The sequence below is a fragment of the Plecotus auritus genome, assembly GCF_963455305.1.
Source record: "Plecotus auritus genome assembly, chromosome: 10".
NCBI classification, from domain to species: Eukaryota; Metazoa; Chordata; class Mammalia; order Chiroptera; family Vespertilionidae; genus Plecotus; species Plecotus auritus.
The window spans coordinates 60481171-60503476 of NC_137785.1; the positions used below are offsets into that span (position 1 = coordinate 60481171).

The 22306-nt window shown below is 43.4% G+C and overlaps 1 protein-coding gene across 1 annotated transcript; it reads left to right on the top strand.

The window, feature by feature from the left end:
- Positions 1–1406: 1406 nt before the first annotated feature.
- On the top strand, positions 1407–20086 carry LOC308236383 (UPF0547 protein C16orf87). Its single transcript, XM_080646040.1, has 4 exons — positions 1407–1595; positions 7633–7729; positions 12278–12460; positions 18554–20086. The coding sequence occupies exons 1-4, from the start codon at positions 1530–1532 to the stop codon at positions 18670–18672; spliced, it is 465 nt and encodes a 154-aa protein (XP_080502166.1). The 5' UTR covers positions 1407–1529; the 3' UTR covers positions 18673–20086.
- Positions 20087–22306: the final 2220 nt, after the last annotated feature.

Sequence of the window (22306 nt, forward strand, 5' to 3'; positions counted from 1 at the left end):
AAATATATTTTATTGATATTTTACAGAGAGGAAGGGAGAGAGAGAGATAGAAACATCGATGAGAGAGAAACATCGATCAACTGCCTCCTGCACACCTCCTACTGGGGATGTGCACGCAACCCAGGCACGCAACCCAGGTACATGCCCTTGACCGGAATCGAACCCGGGACCCTTCAGTCCGCAGGCCGACGCTCTATCCACTGAGCCAAACCGGTCAGGGCTTGGAGCCAACTCTTTAGAAAGCCTTCGAGGACCACCAACTCCCTCAACAGTGGGTCAGGGGCCTCCTCAGTAGCTGTGTACAAATCCTTATTCCTTTTTTTGGGAGGGGGGAAGGAAGCTCCATTGTTTAGCTTGATCTAGTAGAAAATTAAAATAATACAATAGGACATGGAATGAAAAACAAGTCTTCTCCTCCCCCTGCCGTGTTCCGTACCTTGTTTTTCCAATGCACTATTTGGGAGGTCATTCTGTCGCCCCATATAGATCTACCTCATGCTTTTGCGGAGCTGCAGTGACATTCTGTGTTATACATGTTTCAATTTGCTCAAGTCATTTGTTGGCGCACACCTGGGCTGCTGCTGTTTTGCTCCGACAAGCAGTGCTGTCCAGGGCAACATCTTTGCACAAGTGGATTTGGGTGGGGAGTATCTTTTCTTCAAATTCTTAGGGACAGGATTGCTAATTCACAAGCTAAGTGGATTTCAGCCGCTTTCCTTTACCCATCAACCACCCAACTGCTCTGGAGTCGAATGTTAGTTAGGTCGCCTGCACTAGACGGGGCGATTCTGAGCGCAGCACTTCCTAGTCTTCACCCTCGTGTGGCAGACTGGCCCGCAATACGTATCTGACAACGAATATTGTATCTCGCGGCGCCGACTCCAGGGCCTGGCATATAGTAGACGCATCAGATGTCTACAGCTCCTCAATGATTAGACTTACAGTTACTGAAGTTAACTAAACGCCACAACTGGTGGCGACGGGCCTCCCACCCCCGCCTCCTCACCCTCCCTCTCTCCTTCCTTCCGGGGCGAGGCGTGGCCAGCACCTATTGTTGTTCTGTGCACTCATTGGTCGAGCCAGATGCCCGTCATTGTCAGATCCCGTCCGAGCCACGCCTCCACGCTGTTCGCCTAACCGAGAGAAGGCGTGGCCATAGGGTCTCGCGGGAGGGTCCGCCCGTCTACGTCTGGTGAGAATCCAGACGCGCTTGAGTGGGTGGGTGGGTGGGTGGGTGGGTGGGAGCGCGGTCCCTTGTCCCACGGAGCTAGGCGCACGCCACGTCGCGCCACGCCCCCTTGCAGCCGCGCCCCCTCGTACGCAGGCCCCGTCCCCCTCGCACGCCGCGCCCCACCCCCTTGCACGCCGCGCCCCCTCGCACGCAGGCTCCGCCCAACCTCGCGCACGCGCGCGCGCACCGGGCAGCGCCTCAGTCTGGGCAGCGGGGCCGGGCGGGCGGAGGCTGGGCCTCTGAGGTGCGAGGGGAGGAGCCCGAGCCGTCGCCACCGCCGCCGCTGCCGGAGGGGAGCATGTCTGCGAGTCGAGCCAAGAAAGTGAAGATGGCCACCAAATCGTGCCCCGAGTGCGACCAACAGGTGGGCGGCGGGCCGGCGGGCGGGCGGCCGTTGCTGGCGGCGGTTGGCTGCGGAGAGGCCCCGCCGCCGGGTCCCGGCGGCCGAGCGGTGGGCCGGCCTTTGGGCTCGGCGGCCACGGGGCACCCGGACCGCAGGCGGAGCCCGAGGTGGCCGGGCCGGCGCTCACCTGGCGGCGGTGAGACGGCCCTGCGGCGGGCGGCGCGGAAGGGGGCGTGGGCTTGTCCCCGCTATCCCGGCGGCTCCGGTGACAGCGTCGGGTCTGCGCCCTTCAGCCCCTCGTGCCCCGACGGGAACGCGCGGCTGCCCCCTGGAGCCGGCTCCTGGCGCCGGACGCCCCGTCCTGCCCGCAGGGTGGCTTTGTTCCCCTGGCGGGGGAGCGGGCACCCCGCTGTCCCCGCCGCGCCCCGGGCGGACGCCCACATGTGACAAAAGGGGCCGCCGTGTCACGGTTTTCTATTTCGGCGAGTTTGGAGACCTTTTTTTTTTTTTTTTTTCCTTCTAAATATACTTCCTAGGTTTGTGACGTGAGTCACGGTGCATTCTTTCTTTACGTTGTTGTACATGACGGACTAACGCCCCCGGGTGGCCCTTCCCTCCCGGCGCCCACGACCCCGCCCGCCACGGCAGCCCCTACTGAAAACTGGGCGTTTCTGCTTCCAGATCTGAAAATAAAAATTAAAAAGTATTATATAAATTACTATACAAATTATAAAAATTAAAAAGAATATAATAAAATATACACATATATTTTGTGTGTGTGTATATATATATGTGTGTGTGTGTGTATATATATATATATATATATATATATATATATATATATATATATATGGTTCCGGGCATTTTAAATGACTGCTTTCCACACAGAATCCATGGTGCCGGAAGTGTAATGTTAAAATTCCCATTTATTGTGTTTTCCTTTAAGCGTGCCTCCTCCTTTACCAGAATAATAGCCGTCCCCCCCTCCACGGCCCCCCCCCCCTCCCTGGTCTAATGAGCGAAAACTCTCAATTAAAACCAGTCGCGAGGCCCTCGTTTCATGCCAGCATGCGGATCTGGGTGTGTTTTTTTTTTTTTCTTCTTTTCCACTGAGAGAATTTTTTCAAAATGACTACCTTTCTCCTCCCTCTCCCCGCCCCCCCTTTTATTTATTTATTTATTTATTTATTTATTTATTTATTTATTTATTATTTATTTATTATTTATTTTTTGATCAGGAGTGATTTGAAATGGCTGGAGACTTGTAATAAGCTGACTTTTAGGGCATTCTTTAAGGAGCCACCTTACCCATGGATCGGCCCTTGTAACAGAAAATGTTGGCATGTTTTATCCAGCATCTTTTACGGGCCGTGGCAGAGATTCTGATCCGACCGGGTATCGATCTTAGGAGTTGGCGTGTGCGATATAAAAACGGTGTAGTCATGGCTTCCAAAGTGCAGGGGTCAACTTCCATTCTTACCCAGAAACCCAGTGTGTGAAATTCTGACGAAATTGGGACTTGGCGGTTTCAGTTTCTTTGCCGGGGTTTATTCCAGTGTGTAAATCATTTCCATCCATCCCGGCGAGGAGAGCGGAGGGTAAGGTTTACGTGGTATGTACGATGCATTCCAGTTTTCTGTTGGGTGCAAGTTCTTGCAAATCCTGGCCTTGTTTTACTTGGCAAGAAGTAACCTTTTGGGGAAAATAACCTGCTTTTGATATCCCGGTTAAAGGAAGAGGAAAGAATGATAAACTTACCGGAGCCCTGTAACTGTTCGACAGAAGGTGATGAGCATTTTATGGGGAGAGCACATCGCTCTGTTGTACACACATCGCCCCCCTCGCTGCCGTGAAAGGCCGCAGATGGCGGCTCCGCCAGCAGGTTACTTCCTCCCGGTCCAGAGGCTGGAGGTCCCGGTCTTGGCAGAGCTCTCCGGTGTCTCTTGTTATAGAGGCGCTGATCTCCTCCTGAGATACCTCATCTTCTCATCGCCAAACGCCACCCCATTGCGGGGTAGGGCTTCGGTGTATGAACTTGGGATGAGAGGTGGGACACAGTTCAGTCCATAGCAAGCCACTGCATAGTTTAAAAATATTAAATGCAAATTTACTTTATAAATACAAACGTAAAACCTTTAGCACTGGCCTGTGTGGTCCAGTTGGTCGGCGTGTCATCCCGGTGGGTTCGATTCCGGGTCAGGGAATATACCCAGATTGGGTGTTGGATCTCCTGGGGGTGTGTGTGGGAGGCAACTGATGACTGTTTCTCACATAGATGATTTTCTCTCTCTCTCTCTCCCTCCTTCCACTCTGAAAATCAATTGAAAATAAAAAAAAAAATCTTCAAAATTTGAGGAGATGGCCCCCATTAGATACATATGTGTGTGTATAAGTTTAAAAACAGGTAGAGAGAGAGCAGCAAAGAAGACAGCCCTAGATTTTCAGTTGCTTTTGAACATACCTTTTAAATGCCTCCATTTGAAAATATAGTTCTGAAACATCTAAACCACAATACTTTTCATTTTCACATCCACTAAACCCAAATTACTGTGCATAATACTATTGATGATTCTAGTTACTTTTCTGGTATTTTTGTGTATGTTTCTGTTTTTGCCTTAATTTTTAAAAATAGAACAGCTGTTTGTTTTTTCATTTATAAGAAATTTTATGTGACATATAGCAAACATGCCCACTATAGGTAACTTTCTTTTATTTAGCAGCAAAGAATATGAATTCGTTCTCTATAATGCGGTTATTTTAGAGCTTTTTTAAATCACTGAAACAATAAAGGAACAGGATTTTGTTTCTTGTAAACCTGTTTTACTTGTAAAACATACAAACAACCTAAATACGCTTTTCAAGAAATAAATTGATACACAATAAGCCATCAGTAAACAAAATTTTGGATTTTTTTTCTATTTATTTATTTTAAATATCTATTTTTATTGATTTCAGGGATAAAGGGAGGGAGGGACGGGGGGAATGTCAATGATGAGAGAGAATCATTGATTGGCTGCCTCCTGCACACCACCTACTGGGGATGGAGCCCACAACCCCGGCATGTGCCCTGACCAGGAATCGAACCGTGACCTCCTGGTTCATAGGCTCAACCAACTAAGCCACATCAGCCAGGTTGGATTTCTTTTTCTATTTTAAATTCCTGAAAGTGTGGCATTAGACCTTTCAATATCTTTGACATTGCAACTGAAATTTGAAGGAATTTTAGGCTGTTTAAAATAAAAATTATACTATAAAGAGGTTAATGAAGTTGTCTACCCTATTTAATAATTATTTTTATAGGATTTGGGTTTTGGTGGTGGTTGGTTGGTTGTGTGTGTATGTGGGTGGGTGGGTGGGTGGATTGGGGTCGGGGAAAGGAACTTTCCTTTTTGAAAAGGACTTTAGGGTGACTTAGCTCAGGTGCATTGAATGTTTCTTGAGCATAAAACACTGGCATTAAGGGATGAAAATCAACCTATTAAGTAGTCAGTATTTGTGTATTCTTCATCCCAAGGCCAAATGTACATTTCTCATCTAACTAGCAATCTCTGCTAATTTCAGTTATGGGCTGATACATTTTTTAGTAATAGGACAGAGACTTCACTAGAAATGTATTGACTTTCAGCAGGTAGAAGAAATGCTTGCTGAGGAGCAGGGGTCTCTTAAATAAGAACATCAGGTTTTCTGTGGTTTGAATGGCATTAATTTAAAACAATTTATATTCCTGTGACTGCCCTTAATGATGTGATTAAGGGTAAGGGAAATGAGTCAGTGCCTTTTAGCTTGGTTTCTATGAAGATGTGAAATTTTTAAAATGACAAACGTATCTATTTTGGGCAGATTTTACACTATTAAAAGCGTAATGTTACATTTTCTGTCACGGTTTGAAAGAATCTCATCACATTTTAAATAGAGCAAGCTGTTAGACATATCTGGATTTTTATTATTTTTATAGGATTTATTTATTGTTATTTTTCTTAAATTCAAACTAGGTATCCTTTGTTCAGTATTTTTATGCAAAGAAAAGGAAATCTGCCAAATTTTTTATTTAGCTTAATGAAAGTTTATATTCTAGAGTATGAGGCATTTCACACATACACGGATAAAAAGCTTTATGATCGTAACTAAACTTTTAACAAGCAGAACAATGGGAAAATTAATTTATCTTACAAAGGGAATTGCAATTTTCTGATTAATTATTCTGAGTATTTTTTGTTGAGATTAATTTCTGGTTTTTTATTAACATGTCTGGTTTTTTATTAACATGACTCCAAGGATCATTAAAGTTAATTTAGTGAAATGGTTATTGGGGGAAATGTGAAATTTTTTTCAATAATTTTCAAGAACATTTGAAATGGAGAAAGGGGCCATTTGTATTTTACGTTCTTTAGAAGTAGAAGCATGAAGAGTTTAAGTGTTGTCCACTGATTGTTGTTGGCACCAATTGAACACCAATAGGAATCCCCAATTTGGAGAGTGGTGAAGAAAGAGGCTTTATCAGTGCAAACAGCTCAGTTGTGATACAACACAGTGTTACAGCTCAATTACGGAGCCGCGCAGCTGTGAGGTGGCTGGGGCGAGGCCCCTCCCTGGCTGACAGCTCTCTTCTGCCCTGCTCTGCCTGTTCTCCCCACTCGGGAGTGGGCAGGCATCTTTGGTGTTCCATCTTCAGTGTTTCGGCTCCAGCTGGGGAAACAGTCTTGAGTCTTCAATGAAAAGGGTGTGGGAGCTGACTTACATAAGAAGTCCCTGCCCCGGGCCCCTGATTGGTTGGTTCATCCTCATGCAAATGAGGACTTCAATTTCTCACAGTTTGATTGGTCCCAAAAGCACTGTCCTACTTGGTCAGAATGGAGCGACTCTGATTGGGTGGTGAAGATGTTGGTCCCTGAAGCACAGTGTGTCTGAGTGGCCCCCATGTAGAAACAGCTGGTAGGCCCCATTTTGTAATCTTGAGCCCAGTTAGCCTTGAGCCTTCCCGGTAGGTGCCTTCTTTCTCAGAGCCCATCCACATGGTTTTATCCAGTGTCCTCTCTGGACTGAGACTGTCTGACCCTAGATCTCAACTGCTACTTCCTCCTGCATTCTCTTTTGCTTGTAATGTAATTTTGCCCCTCAAACTGGTTATTGTAAACTAGTGTGTGTGTGTGTTATTGGTAATTGGCATCTTACCTTATCATATATGACCTGAGTCATTTTCACTTCTTTCTTCCTTTTGGCATGTCTGGCAGAGATCTTCTTTTTCTCCATATCCGTTCTGACTACTGTTCCCGGTTGGGCCCTCATACTCTTATGCTGGGATTGTTTAATGACTTCCCAGCCTCATTTCCCTCTCCAGTTCTATGTAAACTGCTAGTAGTCAGGCTCATCTTTTTCTTTTTTTTTTTCTTTTTGAAAGTAAAACGTAGTCAACTTTTTCCCCCCTTATACCACAAAATAGTCTTTGGTTGTACAAACATCACTAGTTACAGTCTTGCCAAGAGGTACCAGCTAGCAAAGTAATCTTTTTTTTTTTCCTTTTAAATATATTTTTATTGATTTCAGAGAGGAAGGGGGAGGGAGAGAGAGATAGAAACATCAGGGATGAGAGAGAATCATGGATCGGCTGCCTTCTACACGTCCCCTATTGAGGATTGAGCCCGAAACCCAGACATGTGCCCTGACCGGAATCGTACCGTGACCTCCTGGTTCATAGGTCCACACTCAACCTCTGAGCCACAGTGGCCTGGCCAAACTAATCTTTTAAGAAATGTTACCTTTCTTTTCCACATGTTTTTCCTGGCTTTGATTCTATTATGCTTTTCTGTTGGTCACTTTCATCAGTACGTGTTTTTTATTCATTTACCTGTTCATGGTATTGTAAAGCCTTAGGGGAATATGAAGATGTATAGGACACAATACCCATCTCAAATAATTTGTTGTAAGGAGCTGGGGTTTAAATAAATCTATGATTCCTACTTTAAGTAATTTATCATTCAGTTTAGGAGACTTTGTAAACATTGGGAAGGTTAACAATAGAAAAATAGTAATAATACATATTTTTATTTTTTTCCTACAGGTTCCTGTTGCATGTAAGTCATGTCCCTGTGGTTACATATTTATTAGCAGAAAACTTTTAAATGCAAAGCACCCAGAGAAATCACCACCTTCAACAGGTAATTGAGAGTTTACCACATTTTTAGATTTGATGTAGAAATTTAATTTTTTTTGTGAATTTGCTATTTACATTTTTGTTGAAGTTAAACATTAAAATCTATTGAAGTGTGTCTGGTTTTTATTAGCTGTTGGAAGTCAGCTTATGACATTAGTTTGCTGTTCCTTCATTTAAATGATAATCCCTTATATTGCTGATAAACTTGTAACAAACTTTCTGTTTTTGGAGTACGGAGAGCCACTGAAGGATTTTAATGCAAGGGTGTGTACCCGATTTGATTTAAAAAAAAATCTAAGGTATAATTGACATTCAACAAGTCACACATATTTGAAGTGTTCAGTTTGGTAAGTTTTGTCATATGTTTACACCAATCAGTCACCACAGTCAAGATAATGAGCATGTCCTTCATCCCCAAAAGTGTCCTAGTTCCCCTTTGTAGTCTTGCCACCCCCAGCCCCAGCTAACTGCTGCTCTGTTTTCTGTTGCTATTCTAGAACTTAATATAAATAGAATCATATAATACGTATTCTTTTTTGTCTGGCTTCTTGCACTGAGCTAGTTTAAGACTCAGCCACGTTGTTGTTTACATCAAGAAAAAGTAATCCTTTTTATTGCTTAGTAGTATTCTTCGCATGGATATGCCACAATTTGTTTATGTAGTTACTGGTTGATGGACATTTGGGTTTTTTCCTCTCATCATGCTGATAAAATTTATAACAACTTTTGAGTTTTTTAAACTAGTGACTGGAAAAATATAACTTGATTTTGGTGTGAATGTAATTTTTAGACATATTGATTATTGTTTATAATTTCCTGATTTAGAAGATCTAAAAATAATTTTATTTTACATTCCCATTAACTAGACAAATTGGATTTATTTAATGGATATACTTATTAAAAGATGAAATTTTGTTACTTATTCTTTGGTAAAATCAGACTTCATATAGTGATGATCCTCAAATAAGAGTAGGTTGATTACAAATATGTTCTGAGCACCTGCTGTATGCTAGGCACTACTCAGAGCCTTGGCCCTAAATGAATGAATGACTGTCCTATCGAGGTGGCTCACTGCTGTCATGGAGCTAAAGCTCCTGTGAGCAGGAGATAGACAGTGAACAAATCAACGGAGAATATCAGCTTGTGCTATTCTCCAAAATCAGAAAGTTTGTTACAACTTTATCAGCATAAGTGCCTTGTAGGAAATTCAAATATAGTACTGTGCCAGCGTGTGACTAGAAGGCTCCTTTTGATTGAATGGCTGGAGAAGGCCTCTCTGAGAAGTGCCATTTAAGGTGAGGCTGAATGGAACAAGGGACTAGTCATGATCAGATCAGGGAGAACATTCTTGACAGATGAAATAGCAGATGCAAAAATTCTAAGGCTGGAAAAAGTGGTATATTTTAGGAACATGAAGACTAATGTGGTTGCAGTGTAGACAGCGGGAGAGTGTGGAGATGAGGCCAGAGGGTTAGGCCGGGGCCAGATTAAGTAGGACTTTGTAAACGAGTAAGAAGTTTGAATTTAAAATAAAAAAGAGCCGTCTTTAAACCTAAAATTGTACTAACTTAAAAAGTGAAATCAAAGCAATAAAAGATAATTTTTTAATTTTAAAAATAAATTTTATTGATTTCAGAGAGGAAGGGAGAGGGAGAGAGAGAAACATCAATGGGTGAGAATCATTAATTAGCTGCCCCCTGCATGCCCCCTACTGGACCTAGAGCCTGCAACCTGGGCATATGCCCTGACCGGGAATAAAGTCATGATCTCCTGGTTCATAGGTCGATGTTCAACCACAGAGCCATACCGGACCTTTTTTAATAGAATCCTCTGACTTCTAATAAAGAACAGTTTTAGGCCTTTGCAAAAGACAACCTAATTGTGTGTTGTGGGCTCCATCCACAGAGTGGGGAGTGCAGGAGGCAGCCGATCAGTGATGCTCTCCTATTATTGATGTTTCTGTCTCTCTCATTCCATCTCACTTCCTCTCTGAAATCAATAAAAATAAACTTTATGTACCTTTTTCTTTTTTTAACCCATGTGTTTTTATCTCTGGAACAAATTTTGCAGAAATTGTTTCCGACCTGGAAAAATTTTCATGAAAAACATGTGGTGATGCATTTCCTACCTTGCATGTGGTGAATGCCTTTACTTTGCACTTAAGTGTTCCCATTCTCCCGTGGCATCCAGGCCTTTCCCCTTGGACGCTCCGGGGTGCAGCTTAGGGCAGTTTCACCTGTGTATCTTCTCCGCCATTGTTCCCCCTTTTCCTTTGGGCAATACTTACTGGATGATACATAAGGACCACCGTCCACAGCAAACCTGACTGGCCCTGGTTGGACAGAGTTTGCCGTCCCAGTTTAGTGAAGAAAGATGACGTTGGCACCACAGGACTGGGGTTCAGTGATATCATCAAGGACCTAGGTTCTTCTCTTCCTTCCATCTGAGAAGCTGTAGATTTCACCCTATGACAAGGTAGCTGTTCTGCCCCAGGCATCCTATAAGCATCCTAAGCAGGAAGAAGAGGGAAGGACAGAGGGGCTTGCCAGCCATGCTTATCCCCTTAAAAAATCTTTCTGGAAACCTTACTCATCCACTTACATGTCATTGGCCAGAACTGAATTTCATGGCCGCTTCACATGAGGAGTCTCAGATGTGTCTATTTTAGCTTGCACATGGTCCCAGTGAACAGAACAGGATTCTGTTCTTACTCAAGAGGGGAGGCTGACTATGGGGTAGATACTTACAATGTTGTCATAGATGAGCAGTATTAGATTTCTTGGACCTTTCTCCTTTCTCTTCACTTACTGCCACATATTCTCTCTTTTTGTCCTTCTGCTTTGTTCCAGGAACTTTAATTGAATTTCCTTTCTAGATCTGTAATTTGGTCTGCAGACATGCTATTTTTTAGTGTGTCCTTTGCACTTTAATTTTTAGCAGTTCATCTTGTTTTATACTTTCTTCTTTTTGATCAAATCTTATTTTTTCATCTTTTATTGTGGTAAATTCACATAACGAAATTTAGTATTTTGATCATTTTAAGTACACAGTTCAGTGGCATTAAGTACATTCTTTTTTTTTTTTTTAATATATTTTATTGGTTTTTTACAGAGAGGAAGGGAAAGGGATAGAGAGCCAGAAACATTGATGTGAGAGAAACATCCATCAGCTGCCTCCTGCACACCCCCCACGGGGGATGTGCCCGCAACCAAGGTACATGCCCTTGACCGGAATCGAACCTGGGACCCCTGAGTCCGCAGGCTGACGCTCTATCCACTGAGCCAAACCAACCAGGGCAGTACATTCTTATCGTGTACTTAACCATCATCAGCATCCATCTCTAGAACTCTTTTCATCTTCCCAAACTGACACCCTGTACCCGTTAAACAGTACCCCCTCCTCCCTCCCCCGTCCCAGGCAGCCACTCTTCTCCTTTGTGTGCCTGTAAAGGTGACCCCTGTCTTTCCGGTGAGAGAAACCCTGCAGTGTCTGTCCTCTGTGTCGGTTTGTTCCCGTTAGCCGAATGTCTTCAGAGTTCATCCCTTTTGTGCCGTGTTTCCCTCCCCACAGCAATTTTTAAGCATTTGGGGAATGTTCTTCCCAGGCGTGTATTAAAGCAAGTTCTGGTTTCTGCTGTTTAAAAATTTTTGTTGTCTTGCTCTGACCGGTTTGGCTCAGTGGATAGAGCGTCGGCCTGCGGACTGAAGGGTCCCAGGTTCGATTCCGGTCAAGGGCATGTACCTTGGTTGCGGGCACATCCCCAGTGGGGGGTGTGCAGGAGGCAGCTGATGGATGTTTCTCTCTCATCAATGGTTCTAACTCTCTCTCCCTCTCCCTTCTTCTCTCTGTAAAATCAATAAAATATATATTTTTAAAAAAATTTTTGTTGTCTTATCAAATCAAACCATTTTGATTTGTTTGGAGGGAGAGAGTGGTTTCTTGTTATTAATTAGATTACCATATTGAGTCAAGTTCCTCTGTTGCTATTCCATTTAGGGATCAGCATGTTCTTAGAATGTCAGAAATGACCTCCTCTGTGGCTAAGGTGATGAAAACTACTTACTTTCCTAGTGTGGTTATATTTTCTGTGGATGTTTTCTGTTTGTTTTTTATTGGTAACTTTAATACATTATGGCAAGGTCAGTTTCGCTTCTGCCTACTTGACATATTTCAATAGTGGCAAAAAAGAATGAAACTCCCCCCCCCCCCCCTCTTTCTAATACGTCACCCTTTTTAGCTTGGAAGCAGAGAGAAAGGGCAGAAAGGTCACTGTGGAATTGTGCAGACTTGCAGGGGCTGGAGTTACAGGTGCCAAGTAAAGAAAAGTCTTCTGTTATAAGACTCCTCCCTCATGTGTCCATGGGTCACCTGGATGCTGGTGAATTTCTTTTTCCTGTGTGGATATGAGGGGCATAAATGTCATGGTGGTAGTTTAATGAAATTGGCCAGGCAGCAAACTCTAGTGCTTTTAGAAAGAAAAGAGAAGACGGGCAGAACCTGGGCACACAGTTCTTGCTAAGCCCTAAAACATATCACTTTTATTCATCCACAGAAAACAAGCACGAGGCCAAGAGGAGGCGCACAGAGAGAGCTAGGAGGGAGAAGATGCACCCGACGGGAAATAAGGACTTAGAAAACAGAAAACGGTCTCGGAGTAACAGCCACTCAGATCACAGCAGGCGAGGAAGAGGAAGGCCTAAGAGTGCGTCTGCCAAAAAACATGAGGAAGAAAGAGGTATGATGATCCGCTCCTTTGTTTTCCACGGCCCTGATCAGAGAGCAGACCCTGATTAGAGAGCAGACCCTGATTAGAGAGCAGACCCTGATCAGAGAGCAGCGGGAAGTGTGCGCGGCCTGGAGCTCCGGCCTTACGAAACCCCGCTTACGTTTTAGTTTGAAAGCATTGCCTTGCCTGGCCAGTGCGGCTCAATGGCTGAGCATCAACCCGTGCACTAAGAGGCCTCTGGTTCGATTCCTGGTCAGGGCACGTGCCCAGGTTGCAGGCTCGATCCCCAGTGAGGGGTGTGCAGGGGCAGCCAGTCGATGGTGATGTTTTTCATCGATGTAATTCTTTTTTTTTTTTTTTAATATATTTTATTGATTTTTTTTTTTTACAGAGAGGAAGGGAGAGGATAGAGAGTTAGAAACATCGATGAGAGAGAAACATCGATCAGCTGCCTCCTGCACGCCCCCTACTGGAGATGTGCTTGCAACCAAGGTACATGCCCTTGACCGGAATCCAACCTGGGACCTTTCAGTCCGCAGGCTGATGCTCTGTCCACTGAGCCAAACTGCTTAGGGCCATCGATGTAATTCTTATTAGAAAACCAAAGGCTTGCCGAAACCGGTTTGGCTCAGTGGATAGAGCGTCGGCCTGCGGACTGAAGGGTCCCGGGTTCGATTCCGGTCAAGGGCATGTACCTTGGTTGCGGGCACATCCCCAGTGGGGGGCGTGCAGGAGGCAGCTGATCGATGTTTCTCTCTCATCGATGTTTCTAGCTCTCTATCCCTCTCCCTTCCTCTCTGTGAAATATCAATAAAATATATAAAAAAAAAAAAAAAAAAAAAAAAAAGAAAACCAAAGGCTTAAATTAGGTAATAGCCACCTCGCTGTGAATTGATGGGAGTGGAGTTCAGAGATGATAATGGTATGTGACTACCTGTTCAAGTGGCTGTGCTTTATTTTTAAAGGTAGATCTGGGTTCTGTTAAGACGTATTTAAAACTGCTGCACTGTGAGTCTTTAATGTTAACTACTGAAAATGTTCTCAGTATAGCTGCTCTTTGTAATTCTCTAAAAACCTCTTAAAGTAACTTCATCTTCAGTGAAATGCGTTTCTTAGTTGTTTGTGAGTTGTGCTCTGCTTTTTCAGGTGTTCAGTCTTAGGTATTCAAATATTGAGCATAAATGTAAATTCCTCCTTTTTTAGACATTGAGAAAATTTCACCTGTTTATCATTTTTCTCTGCTTTTATTTGAATAAAGTAACTGCTGTTAGGGAAAATGACTTCACTGATACAGCTGTCCTTAACTTTTGTCAAAGTAAAGATTTTCTGTTGTATGGCTAAAGGAGTAGTGTTTAGATTGAGTTTGGCTGTCTCCTGTGAAGACTGTCCTTACTCATGAATTCCTGGGGTGATTTTACTGCCTTTTCTCCTTCCTTCTGTTACACTGCTCCCCGGAGAGCTTGAATTATTCTCTCAATTTGAACGGGGTGCTTTAACAGTGGGATGATGAGAAAAATCAGTGCTGCACTAGGTAGATAAAGTCACCAGGAAGAAGAAAGAGAGGAAACTACTGCCTGGCCCGGAAAACAGAACATTCTTTTCAGCTGAAGTAAAGGAATATAACCAAAGAACGGAGAAGGAATGCTTCTGGTGGAGGGTGAGCGGAGGGGAGGAAACGGAGTGAGGTCTGGTTGTGCCAGGGCCTTATATGCAGGTTGGAACTTTGCGTTCCTGGTAACGTGGAAGAGAGACGCATTGGTTTGGCTATACATCTTTTTCAAGTATTTTTAGTTTATTATAAAAAAAATTTTAAGAAATTATTTCTAGAATAAAATATGGCTTAATTTATTTGCTCCTAATACAAACAGGAAAGTGCTCAGAGCAACTTCTGTAGAATAAACAAATCTTTCAGTGTGGACCCAGGGGTGGGGTGGATGGTCAGCGAACATTTTCGGTGAGGAGCCAGATACACACTTTAGGCTTTGTGGGCCTTACAGTCTCCGTCACGGCTACTCTGCTCTGTCACTGTGGCTGGAACACAGCCATGGACACTGTAAATGCATGGGCAGGGCTGTGTGCCAGTTGGACTTGACAAAAACAGGTGGTGGGCCAGGCTCGGCTCCTAGGCTGCACTTTGCTAACCTTTGAGGCAGACCAAGTTTTCTAAATATAGAAAGGAAATAGGACTTTTGGAGTGTCTATATATTTTAGAATAGACTTCTTTGATATGCTTCTTAGTGTTAAGTAGCTATTTAATTTAGTTCTTATTGTCTGCTCATGGGGCACTTGAAAAGCTTGAAGCAAGGTTTGCCATTATTTTAATAAGATCAACCTGACAGTGTTTCTAAAAACACCTTTTGAATTGACTTTCTTGTTTCCAGTATTTTGAGAAAGAACAGGAAGAGGAAAGAATAGAAAACGAAAGTTTATTAGGCATCCAGATAACAGCATGTCCTATAAAATCATAAAAACAATCATTAAACATAACAAGGCTGATTTAAGATAAGTCTTCATTTTATATGTGGCGAGTATGATTACTTGGGTATTAGTAATGTAGTGACATTTTTGACTAAAATATATTGGGCAATTCTGAATGTCTTACTAATGAACATACAGAATTCCTGCAGACTTCAAGGTAAAGATGGTGCTTGAATAAACACATTTAGCTCTGCATCCTCCCCAATCCTAGTAAAAGGATATTTTCACAAATGGCAAAGTCCCACAAGGACAAGGAATGGGAGAAACAGCAAAATTCTGGGAAATGATAACTGCTTTAGCACACCTGTGAAACCTAAATTGTAAGCTCCTTTGGCGAAAGCTAAGAAAAAAACTGATTTTTTTTACACAACTGCCTTAAGATGAGGAATTTGTACATCAGTTATGTCGGGAAGTATAGAGGTGAAAGTGAGGCTAAAAACAATGTTGTTTGAAAGACTGTTTTTTAGAATATCCCGTTAAGGCTGTGTCCCTCGTCCTCGCCTCTCTCCAAGTTTACCCTTTGAGAAAGATGAGACAAAGCGAGTCTCTGGCCCGGGGAGCACCAGGCTTCACTGAGGGCGGGGGTACTAGGTGAAGATCTAGGCGAGGTGAGGATTGGAGCTGGTAGATAGGGAGTTCTGCAGGTAAGGCTGTGTCTTCCAGGTACGAGAGGAGAAGTATCTTCTCTGAAGAGCCCAAGGGCAGAGGCCTGAACTAAAGACACTCTCATTGTGATCGCACAGAGGAACGCCCCGCAGATCATCCTGAAGGGACGGCCACCGTGTGTGCAGGAGCGAATCAGCTCTTTTTGTCCCACTCCCCAGTATGAGCATGTCGCCAGGAATTACCCGGATGTATGGAAGAAAGCATCTAGTGGGAAAGGCTAAGACCAAACCATCAGGGAAGAAAAAACATTGGAATAAAACAAGTTTTTGCAGGGAGAAGAAAAAATTAAGGCTATTATAAATATTCATAGTAAGAGAACGTATTGGCACAAAACAAGAACAAGATGATATTTAAACAAAAATTGCCAGTGTCCAAAAAAAGTACCTGGAAAAGGAACTTTAAAATATGAACACACACACACACACACACACACACACACACACACACACACATATGTATATGATTTTCAGAAATGAAAAACCATCACCAAAGGCTTACAGACAAAATTGAAGAAATGTACCAGAGCGTAGAACAACAGGATATGAGGTGAAAACAATAGAATGGGAAGGGTAAGAAATTCAGAGGACCAGTTTGAGATCGCCATCTGTAAGTAACGGGCATTGCAGAAGAGAGCATAGAGATGGAGGAGAAGGCCGTCTTCAGTGAAACAATCCAAGGAGTTTTCCCAAACCTGAAGAGCACTGAGTTCCATACTGAAGCACCCACCACATTCTCAGTGGGTGGTCAAAGGCAGAGTTCGTCCAAAGCACATGATCATGAGTCATCTCTCTGGTTAAAGGGAACCCTCCAATATTCAGGGGAAAAGACAAAAGAATCAAAATGGTATTAGAACTGATACAGTGGAACAAGCTACTGATACATGAACAGCACCAGTGCATTTCAAGAACATGTTAAACAACAGAAGCTAGACACCAAACAGTACGATGTCATTTATATGAAGTTCAAGAGTAGGCAAAATTATCCTGTGGCGATGGAATCAGAAGTCATTGCTGATGGGGTGGGGAGGGGTTGTCGGGAAAGGAGTGTGAGGAATTTTCGGTATGGTGATTGTGGTGTGGGGGACATTGGCGTGTGTTCGTTAAAATCCCTCCAATTACACACTTTGATCTAGTTTATGTATTTCACTGCAGATTTAGCAATAATTTTTTAAAAACTGTAAGAAGGGGTTGTTTTGTTTTTTTTTTTTAGCGGTAGCACCAGTTAATGGAAGACAGTTTTTTGCCTTCATAATGCTGAGTGGAAATCTACGAGTCTTTAGTCAACCACACTATGAATTAGTGTGAGGGTAGACTAAAGATGTATTTTGGACCTTTAGGGTCTCAAAAATTTGCTGCCTATACTCCCTTTCTCAGGACCTACTGCAAGATACATGCCATCAAAATGAAGAAGTGGCCCTGACCGGTTTGGCTCAGTGGGTAGATCGTCAGCCTGCGGACTGAAGGGTCCCGGGTTTGATTCCGGTCAAGGGCATGTACCTTGGTTGCGGGCACATCCCAAGTAGGGGGTGTGCAGGAGGCAGCTGATCGATGTTTCTCATCGATGTTTCTGACTATTCCTCTCCCTTCCTCTCTGAAAAAAAAAAAAAATCAATAAAATATATTTTTAAAAAATGAAGAAGGGAACCAAGACAGTATCCTGGGACATGGGACACAGGGTCCAGCTTGAGAGAGGGATGCGAGAATCTCCAGCATGATGTTGGAGAGAGATCGCAAGATGATAATGTGCCATCCGTAAGCTCAGAAAGCGACCGTTTCAGATTGGAGCAGAGCAGAAGAGCTGCAGAGATTTATTCAGGAAGAAAAATTGATATAATACCTGATTATGTATAAACATTCTGAAAATTTTATGCAGTCGGAGAGGGTTTGGTTCAATTAGTAATGAAAAGTAAGCAGATGTAAAAAGAGAATCTTTTCAGGGAGGACAGTGCACGTAAAGTGAAGTCATTTACGGAGTCAGAATGATGTGGATATTGAACAGCAGTCTCACCAAAATTGTGATGTAACTGTAATGGGAAGGTGGGCGGGAAGCACGTGGTGGGTGGGGGCAAGAGATGGAAGACAATACAGCCCTGATTGTCCACTGTGGAAAGTCAGTGCCTCAAACAAACAAACAAAACCCAAGCAGTAGCATCAGATAAAAATGTTCTTTACAGACAGAGGCAAAAACAAGGAGGAACAGCTGAAGAAGAATGTGGGTGCATGTGGAGCGTGGGAAACGTGCACAGGAGGAGGACTTGGGACTTCGGGGACCAGTTCTGTGACAGTGATTGGACTTTCAGACAGATGGATATTTCACTTGGGTTACGGAGCAAAACAAAACAGCATAAAAACCAGACAAAAGCAGAATCATGGTAGAGCCTGAAGAAATTTTGGAAGAATGTACACAAAAATGCTGATTGTGAGTTTAGCTGACCTATGAGCTAGGTGCTCTTTTTGTCCTTGTGTATTTAAAAATTTTTCTACCGTGAACTTGGATTGCATTTTTAATCAGGAAAGGAAAAATAGAAATAAAAGTTTGTTATTATATTTGGTAGCAAGGCTAAGGTGAAGAAGTTAATATAGTCACAAAGACACCATTGATTTTCAGGAAGGACTATCTTTAGGGTGAGAAAATTCATTTTGGTACAGTCATTTGGCCCATACTAGCGAGGAGAAGGAAATATTTGAGATTCTTACAGAAATGATGTAGATATTAGAAGATATATAGAAATATATATAGTTTTTCCATTTAGTCTTTAGAATGTAGTTCATGACATTTCAATAACTCCTTTGAATTAATTTTTTTTTCAGTTCAGTAGCATAATACTTTGAAATACTTAATGTACATCGTAGCATCATGTATAATATTGTCATTTAAATACTTGAAAGCTTTAAATTTGTAAACAAAAACACTGCGTCTACTGCCTTTACAGTAAGCTTTCCCTTTTTCTTTTAACAGAAAAACAGGAGAAGGAAATTGACATCTATGCTAACCTCTCTGATGAAAAGGCTTTTGTGTTTTCAGTCGCCTTGGCAGAAATAAATAGAAAAATTATCAATCAAAGACTTATTCTCTGACATTTGTCTGCAGAATGTGTTGACACTTTCTCCGGGATTGCATCAGCAAAGTCTCAAACAGCTGTGGACTCTCGGGAGCACCCTGAGGCATCAGGAGGGCCGACGGTGGCCTGCCTGTCCCTGCGCCTGGGCCACGCTTTGGGAGCAAAGCTGGAGGCTGGGGCTGCCTGGGCTTTCCTTGGCTCCCAAGGAGTATTGTCAGTGTTTTGTGTTTGGGATATAAGTAAGTGTATTTACAAAAACAAAAAAAGAAAAGGAAAAAAAAGCTGGCTGACTGTTAAAGGTGAAAGCGGTAGGGACGGGAGCAGAAGTATGAAACTTGGGAAATAAAATGCTGGATAATCTTCAGGCTTGCCACCAGAGATGCAATATTTTAAATACTTTGAGAAAGAATGACTTTTAAAAATATATATTTCAGATTTTCAGCACTGATGGATTGCATATATACAGTTCATTTACTTTTAACAATTGGCAGTTGGTATTTTATTGAATGGGGAATTAATATAAATGGTAAATTTTGTCTTAAATTGATTTTTTGCTTGGCCTTTATTTTTATGACTTAAAGTATGAGTTATATTTTGGGAGATACTTTCTAGACAGTTTGGAAGTTTGGGTGCTATATTAAGAAAAACATTTAAAGTTATCTGATACTTCAGATATAAACACCTTGTTTTCCTGAATGTAATTTATTTATTGGTTATGAAAAAATACTTTTCTGCTCTCGAGATGGTGCTTGTTAACCTAAACATTAAATATATTTATTACATGCAAAATATTTCGTATCCACTTTTAAGCAGTAATGTTTTATCTGAATGGATGTTCATTTAATACATCCTGATAATTATTTAAATTGTTACTTAATCTCACTCTGAAAAAAATAAACCTTAATATTTAAACGAATAGATTATATAATATTACAAGCTTATTGTTCTAGTGGAGTTTGTGAAATATATTTAAATTCTTAATTTTCCAGTGTTAAATGCTAACCATTTATAATTGTTTCGTTTTATATTAAATGCTTTTGTAGTTTTGCATATCGATGTAATGATTAACATATTCAGACTTGACAAGAAGTCTCCCTATTTTAAACCTACCCCCCTGGGCCACCTCTGTTTGGAAACCCTACAGCCTGATGCGGGAAGGCAGGCAGCAGGCTTAGCCTCAACAGCACCCTCAGTTCCACCCCACATCTCACCTCCCAGCAGCTCCCCAGGGAAAAGAGGCTCATGGCTGGTTTTGGTTTTTACTCCGTTTAAACGGTAGCCACAGAGGGAGCTTAAGAGATACTCTAGCTAGGATGTAGAATTTTCCGAAGAATTCCTTTCCCTTCAACCCCCATATTTATCTGCAGGTACTAGTGCCCTTTTCTTGTGTGCATTTTAAAGCCATCATAATAAAGCCCTAGAATAATTCTTATTCCTGAGAATACTAATGTGATTTTTATCTTTGAAACATAAGAAAACGATCTCATTTTGAGAAAAAAAATCGTAAAAATGGTTAATACCGAAAATGCCGTGAACCAAATATATGTCCCCGGAGAAAGCAAGAACAGCTTACTGAGCAGGCATCTCCTTAAAGAATTCTCGATGTCAGAGTCTGTCCCTTTAAGCAGAAAGCCTTAGAGGAGTCACGCTGAGCTAGTCATTGGATGAGGGAGGAGCCTGGTGGCTGGGCTGCAGCTTGCCACCGCGTAGGAAGTAATGTGTCTCAGACGCTAAGCATTGGCTCATTTGGAAAGTTCTTTGTAGAGGGACAGACTGGCTCCTCTGTGTGTGATGTGATCTGTTTAACCATTTCTTCCCTCTCGGTGACTGAGGCTCTGGAAAGGCTTTTCCCCGGGGGTTGGCCTTTGTCCCGGAGAAAGATGCCGGTGTCTTTCAGGGCGGTGGTTATTTCTTCTCTCTGTTAGAGCTGTGAGGGGACTCCTTCTTGGTTCTGAACTGCGAGAACCTGGCAGGAGCCTAGCAGTACCCGTGACAGCGTGCCCTCTGCCCACCAGACTGCAGCCAGGCGTGTCTCACACGCTAGTCCCGGCGGCGCCCAGCGTGCGGCAGAAACACCGCGGAGGTGCTGCTGCCCCGGCTTCAGAGGTTCTGCTGGAGTCCTTCCTCTCTGCTCCGTGCGGGCACCTCCAGGCCCCAGGGCGGCGGTGTGCCCCCAGCCTCAGCTCCTTGGTGGGCCCCAGAGGAGGCTCTGAGTTCTCGTTTCTTCAGCTCTTTCCTGAGAAGGATGGCAGTGAGGACTTCCAGTCCCCTTCCTGTCCACTGAAACTGGAAGTCAATACAGACGGTCACACCTACAAAATATCCAGTAACAGAGCCTAGTTAATATTTAAACTAGAAACCGGCCCCGCCGGCGGGGCTCAGGGGCTGAGCGTCGACCTATGACCCAGGAGGTCACGGTTCGATTCCCAGTCAGGGCACAGCCCGGGTCGTGGGCTCCATCCCAGTAGGGGGTGTGCAGGAGGCACCCGATCCATGATTCTCTCTCGTTGTTTTTATCTCCCCTTCCTCTCTGAAACCAATACAAATAAACTTTAAAAAGGAGTAAATATAAATAAAAATTTAAAAAGAAATGACTTTTGTGCCACTTGGTCATGACCAGAATCTCACAGTACAAACGTGGCTGCTGGGAGAGTACTGATGAGGACTGGTGGGGACATTCTGGAAAAGGCCGAATGTTTCCTAGCCAGGCACTCACCCAGGCCGTCGAGAAAAGTCCTGATGTCCTTGTAAACAAGATGGAGGGAGCTGCGTGCAGCCACAGCAGGTGAACCACCGATCCGAAGAGGGTGCACTGGCCTTAGCCAGGAGGCAGGGCATTGGTGATGAGCCGCAGCGCTCAGCCCCTGCCCTGGTGGTGGCATCTCGCAGTGACGCAGGTGGGTTATACCTGGGGTGCGCGTGCCCAGAGGACAGAGGGTGTATGGCCTGGCTCCCTCGGTGTGGTCGGGCCACATCAACAAAGTGGTATCACTTGCCATTTCCTCACCACCAGCTCCCCTTCCTGAGTACACCATCCCCCAGTCTTGGGGTGCTAAGTCCAGGGGCTCCCATCCGAGCTCCCCTGAGAAGGAGTGATGCAAAGATGGGGGAGTGGCTGGCTTCATCCACCCGTCCCTGCCCTCCCAGCCGTCTCTTCTCCCAGACCTCCATTGAGGAGCACTGGGTTTCTGGTTTTATCTGTTCCTCCCCATTTTCTCTCTTATCCTGTGCTCCCGTAGACTCTCTCTACTTTATCTCAGGGTTCTTCGGAACGTTTTAGCGATCCTATTTTAAATCTCGGATTGCTTTTCAGATCGCTCTCTGGTTATTTTTTATTTTTATTTTTATTTTTTTATTTTATTTTTATTTTTATTTTTTTTAATTGTTTGAAGTATTAAAAATAGTAGTACATATGTCTCTTTTTTCCCCCCATTGACCTCCCCCCACTCTCCCCTTCCCCCCAGTACATGCCTTTACCTGCACCCCCCCAGTGTCTTGTATCCATTGGTTATGCTTATATGCATGCGTACAAGTCCTTCGGTTGATCTCTTACAGCCCCCCCACCCCCAACCTCCCCTGCCTTCCCGCTGTAGTTTGACAGTCTGTTCAATGCTTCTTTGCTTCTGTATCTATTTTCCCCCCTTTTCTTT